The sequence below is a fragment of the Chelonoidis abingdonii genome, chromosome 12 (assembly GCF_003597395.2).
Source record: "Chelonoidis abingdonii isolate Lonesome George chromosome 12, CheloAbing_2.0, whole genome shotgun sequence".
Classification (NCBI taxonomy): Eukaryota; Metazoa; Chordata; order Testudines; family Testudinidae; genus Chelonoidis; species Chelonoidis abingdonii.
The window spans coordinates 1762577-1768677 of NC_133780.1; the positions used below are offsets into that span (position 1 = coordinate 1762577).

The 6101-nt window shown below is 53.6% G+C and overlaps 1 protein-coding gene and 1 long non-coding RNA gene across 2 annotated transcripts in view; one reads left to right on the plus strand and one right to left on the minus strand.

Annotated features, from left to right (window-relative positions):
• Positions 1-6101, plus strand: part of LOC142047630 (uncharacterized) — a 196075-nt gene that overhangs the window by 9972 nt on the left and 180002 nt on the right. The gene's annotated exons all lie outside the window — the stretch shown is intronic.
• Positions 5191-6101, minus strand: part of LOC116830666 (E3 ubiquitin-protein ligase TRIM7-like) — a 19059-nt gene continuing 18148 nt past the window's right edge. The window contains exon 7 of the mRNA XM_032790275.2: positions 5191-5951. Within this exon, the coding sequence (XP_032646166.2) occupies positions 5428-5951 (524 nt within the window). The 3' untranslated portion in view covers positions 5191-5427. The remainder of the gene's footprint in view (positions 5952-6101) is intronic.

Here is a 6101-nt window from a genome sequence, read left to right on the forward strand (position 1 = left end):
TCTGCTCCGTGCCGCCATCCTTCTGGCTGGTGGAGCTGAAGCTTCCAATGCTTCCTGACGGCTGTCATCTGCTTCTGCTCAGTCTGAACTCGTTCCCTGAGCTGGGGACACCCTATCTCGGGGCCCCTCGCTCAGCCATCGTGGATCTTGGGTCTTTGCCCTCTGGAAGCGATGTACCCAGGTGATCGCGCGTTTTTGATTTTGTGGGCCCTGGTGAATGGGCCCGCTCTCACCGCTGCGTGACACCCCCTGGGGGTATTTTCAGGCCTGCTGGTGAGCCTCTGCTTCGGTAGGTAACTGTCTGTTGCTTCCACTGTCCAGTCAGGCTCGCTGGCCCCCTCAGGCGTTGGGGCTTTGAAGATTGGTTTGCAGTATGCTGGTGCTGGCTCTGCTGTTCCAGTTCCGGGCTGCTGGGCTGGAGTGCTGTGCCTGGTCTCAGTGCCGTTGGCAAATGGGATCGGTGCAAGGTCCACTGTACCGTCGGTCGGGTCTTGGTACACAGATGCGGCGGGTGACCTCTGTGGACATGGCTCAGGGGACACAGGAGAGTGGGTCTGGAAGCTTGCCTCGTTTGTCTGCGTGTAACCCCATTCCACTCTCTTCGGCCTGCTTCACCTGGTTGCCAAGTCTATGCCGCCGTCCAGTAATGCATGCAATGCGGATAAGGAACTAGATTGTTCATCGAGGTTATCACCATGGGCGAACCAATGTCCACGATTCGCTACGAACCATCGGCCTTTGGGTACTGGACAGGCAGTTCCATCTCGCTAGGGATATAGATTACACAGCTTGTGAATGAAGGGGTGAATGGGGCATTCTTTGGCGGGTGGAGTATGAGAGTTCTGGGATCCCACGACAGGATTGGTCGATAGCTGCGATTGTGCCCCGCGGCGGTGTCCCTCTCACACCCGCGTAAACCTTCTTTCCGCGCACGCTCAAATGTTCCCTTCGCATCCAAGGGGATTTGAGAGGTATCCGGGCCTGGATCTTTGGTTTGATGGGTGGTACATGACTTGCACAGCTGGGGTGGCCGTTCTGCTGGGGCAGTCGTTGGGCCTCTATACTGTCCAGGTTCATTTACCACTTATAGCACGTCTTCCGAGCGTAAGCCCGGTCACTGGGCTTGAGGTAATGTTGAGCTGAGACAGACTGTGAGATGGAAGGATTAGGGTGTCGGTGGCTGTCCCTTGCCGGTCGTAGGTGGGGTTTTAGGGCTTGCCAACTCTATTTGTAGGGTTTATTGTCGATGTTGCCCCTGGGTTTCATTCCCCTTTAAAGTAGGCTGTTCTTCGCACTTTTTGGCCACTTCCATCCATAGGTTGGCTGCTTCGCCCTCTCAGCCTCGGTGAGATTTTGGGTTTCCATCTAGAATCCAGTATGCTGTGTTATGCTCCGCGCAGGACATAACCCATCCAAGAACTCGCTACTCACTTTTCAGCGAGGAGGGGCAGTTCGTCCACAATTGATCGAAAACCTTGCTTCCTGGATATCCGAGTGTTTGGGGTTCCACTCAAATGCTCATCCGACAACCGTAGGGTAATCGCGGTCGGCGGAATGACCCCTCTGTTTCCACTTTTGGCTTCTGAACCGCCACGGCGTGAATCCGGGGATTAGCCCCCATTCTGATGCTAGGCTTGGGGTGTAAATCACAGTTTTATAATCATAAGATCATTTGGTCCGTGAGCTTTGCACGCCGTCCACGGAACTGCTAAGGGTCCGACTGAGGTTGACCTCAGCTGCTACCTGTATTGGGACTTCAGCGATGCTGTAGCCGCAAATGCAGGCCCTTTCAAAATTTTTCTAAGAAAGGTCATCCATGTCATCATCCTGCCTTGTAAGTGGGGAATTTCGTTGTGCTGAGAGGTGAAGGGTATTGGCGAATTTGGTTAGGATGGGTGGAGCTATTTTGCCTAGCCGCCGCGCTAACTCCAGTTCAAGTTGCTTCGCTCTGTTTGGCCCTCTCTTCGACTTTCTTTTTGTTGTTTTGTTCCATTTCTCCGTTGTGAGGCGGCCGCGTCTTCTTCTTGTTTTATTTGTGGGCTACCTTCTTCCTGTCTTGTAGTTTTTCTTTCAATTGAACTGCATTTTTGGCGTTTCTTGTTCGGCTGCCCTTGAATAGTTCCACTCCGTCCTCCTATGTTCATGTCTTCCGGTGTCGAGTGGCTGTGTGGCAGTGCTGCGTTCCTTGTTTCAGGCTTTCTCTGGGAACTCATGTGGTTCTGTTTTCTGTGTGGGTGGCAGTGCTCTCGTGGGGTCGTCCTGGAATGCCTGCCAGTAGAACGTCCTTTGGTGTTAACTTTCTGCTAATAGCTAACGTTTGACATGCATGATTACATGGTCAAACCAGTTTTAGTGGTACCTCTGTGGTGGTGGTCTTTGCTGGGTAACTGAAACTCATCATGGGAATCCTAGTTGCAGTGAAGCAATAGATCTGTTAAAGGGCACTCTTAATTGCGGACGCCCGTTGCTAAAAAATGTCAAGCGACAAAGCAGCAGAAGAACCAGTTGGCTTCTTTGCTCGTCGGGACTCTACTTTTAAAACCAAAGCCCTTTCTCTCTGCGGCGCCTAAATAAGCTCCTACCGAGAAAAAGAAAAATAATTATTCCCTACCGGGCGTCTGAAGATCTTATGCTTCCAGCACGGTGCTGCCCGGACCATGTACATAAGGCCTTCTCTCAATCACGTGGAGACGTAGCGGCCAAAATTCTGGTGCTGTATGGCGAGAAGCCCGGGCACAATAGCTAAGTTACCGCTTAGATCGCTATCTGCGCGCCACCATGCCAAATTTCACGAAGAGCGTTTGTGGCCCCTCGGGTCTCCCCAAACTTCCCTGGGAGAGACCACCACAATGACCAGGATAGCTGTCGAGCTCTTGACCGGCACGGAAATAACGCCACTCCCTTCCCACTACTCCATCCCCACCCAGACTTCCCTCGGGGCTAATCTGAGAGTATTGATGTAATCTCTTCACATCTACGGAATAGCATATGAAAGCTCTGTCCTCCTCCTCCACAAAGAGAACAAACTGGGTTCCAACATACTAAGGAAACAGAGTATTTTATCGTCTCTTTTCCCGTCCCACAAATTCCTGTGCTGCCGGCTTATCTGAGAGAAAACTCAAACCAAAGGTTGTTAATAAAGAGGAAAAGTCTGGTATAAGAAAAAAAAGAAGGAAAAGACCATAAGAACGATAAACTCGAAGCTTGTATCAAAGATGACAAGACAGGCTCGTTGCTTAGAAAGAGAAGGAATAAACAGGGTCTGATGCAAAAAGATATCCATTTAAACGTTCAGCACGCGCACACAGGTAAACAATACCGAAAACCGATTGCTTTTTCCTTTGTACTACGACCAACTCTGGAACAGAAGGGGTTAACAAGGAGAGCGTGAGATTTAGAATAAAAATAGTCTCGTTCCTACAGTAGCTGAAGAAAACAAACAGCAGTAGACAAAACGACAAACACAGCCCAGAAGTTCCCTCCCGTCGAATTGAAAATCCGGCTTTCCTGAGTAATTTCTGGCCTCAGGTGGTTTTGTTCCCTTGTTACCCTTTACAGGTCCAAAAGAAACAGTGAGACCCTCTGAGCTATCTGTTATGACAGATCTGGACTTCATTCTTTTCCACGTAGGAGATGGAACGAGAGACAGAAACAGAGAGAGAGACCCTGAGACAAGGTCACCTACTTACTGAGGGGATCCCCAGAAGGATCCTGAAATCTCCCCGATTCCTTCCTCTCTTCTAGGGATCGGCCAATGGGCTCTGCTCTGGCCCCAAATCTGCCATTATCCTCATGAGATGTGTTGGTTTCCAAATGGCTCCGGAGCCTTTTCCTGCTCGGCACAGACTCTGAGCTCAGGTTGGAGCTGCCCTTCGCCCACAGCTGGGCTGGGCGGGGAGAGACACACGCTGGAGGACTAAAGGCCTTTCACCTGCCTGGATACACCTCCCCTGCAGACTTTAATTCCAGATGGAGCGGAAAGAGATAAAGAAATGACTGGGAGAAAAGACACCCCATGGGAGCCCGGCCCAGCAGTCCTGGATTTCCTTTGCTGACAAGTCCCAGTTCAGACACTGGCTCTAGCCCCTGCCGTCCAGCTGGGATTAGCTGTTGTTAATTATTGGCCTGACATGTACCCCTTGCACCAACCATCACTCTGCCCGCACAGCTCGCTAGCTTAGAATGAAGGTTGATAAATGCCATTCACAGCTATGCTGAACCCTCCCACCCCTCCCTAACACGAGACATCTCCGCTACTGTGGAGAGCCCCCAGGGGCGGTCCCTGCCCAGCTCACCCTCCAGCTGGAGCTCCCGTGCAGAGCGGGGTTTTATAGCAGTGCTGCTCCTCCAGCTTGTGGCCATCTGGGGGCTGTGCTCCTGCAGCTGTTCCCATCTCCTGCTTCTTGCAATGCACAGCGGCCTGCCCACCCCGCCCTGAGCGTCCCTGCAGAGCTGGGGAGAGAGGAAGCAGGGACCCATGGCCGAGATTCTCTGAGCAATGGGGGAGAAACAGACTCAGATGGGCCCGGGGTGCTGGGAGATAGTCAATTCTTGTTGTCAAGGTCCAAATTTCTTGGTCAAGTTATAGCCCAGGTCCAGACTCCACAGAAACATTTCCCACACGATGCTGTTAATAAGTAAATAAAAAGATTTCATGGTCCGTTCAATAGTGTCTGGTGGTCTGGATTTGGCTTGCGGTGCCCCAGAACATGGCGGCATGAGGAAGAGCCGTGGGATGAAAGAGAAGAGGCCATGCAATCTACTGGGTCAGTTTTCAGAGCGGTCGCTGTGTTAGTGTGTACCAGGAAAAACAGCGAGGAGTCCTTCTGCCACCTTAGAGACCAACACATTTATTTGGGCATAAACTTTCGTGGGCTAAAACACACTTCCTCACATGCATGGAGTGGAAAATACAGTAAGCTAGTCCTGGGCTCTGAATGGTGGACCCCTAGGGGGGCCTGATAGGTCCCCAGCCTCTGTGTACCCCAAGCCAAGGGGCAGGAGGTTGTCTGTGCAGATGAGTCCTCCCTGCTCAGCTCTGCTTCCCCTGTGATATCTGCCCCTGATCTCCTGGGAACCTCTCCTCACCTGGTGCCTGCTTTGCCCTCTGGTCTGTCCCCCCAACCTGTGCCCCCGGCCTTTTCAGCCAGGCCTCCCCCTGCTCTCCACTCCCCCCAGTTGAGGGGTCTCTCCCTCGCCCTCGGCTCGATCCCTCCCACAGGGGGGCTCCCTCGCTCCTTGGTGGGACCCCCCCCAAGTTGGCCTCCTAGGAGCACAGAGACCCAACCTAGAGCCTCCCACAGACCTACGGGTAGAGCATCACCCCCCTTCAGCCCTGTCTGCGTGGGGGAGCCTGGCTGAGTCCTCTAGGTCACAGAGATGGGGGGGGGCTAGAGGAGCCTGTTTCGTGGGCACAGACAGGGCACCTCAGGGACACAGGGTGAGCTGCACATTAGAACCAGGCCAGAAGAGTGGGAGGATTCTCTCCCCGGCGAAAGAGGCTGGCGGGAAAGTGACCATCGGGTCCCCGGTACCAGCATCAAAAAACGCCACCCGCTCCCCTTCATAGTCCAGATAAACCCGGATCCTGCGGGGTCCCTGGCTCGGGGGGAAGGGGATGCTCTGCGCAGGGGATGTGGGAGCCCAGTACTGATCCTCCCAGCACCACACAGCCCAGATTCCCTGCTCAGGGGTAAAGCTGATCCGTCCCTTCCTGCTCACAGACTCTCTAGCCACCCCCATGCCCCAGACTCCCCGCATCTCCGTCCCCACCTCCCAGTAATGTCTGCCGGAGGTGAATCCCTCAGAGCCCAGCACACAGCGCAAACTGTCAAATCTCTCAGGGTTGTCGGGCAGATTCTGCCTTGTGTGTCTTCCCCATCTCACACCTTTCCGATCCGCAGACAGGATGAGTCGGGGATGGGCCGTGTCTGGATCCAGGGTCACGTTCGCTGCAGAGAGAGAATCAGAGCGTGAGGGGCAGAGCTCAGCCCCGGGGCAGGGTCTGTCTGATCGTGTCAGTGACAGAACCTGCCCCAGCTGGGGAGTGAACCAGGCAACCTCCCGCCTCCAGGATTTACCCAGCTCTGCATGGGGAGCAG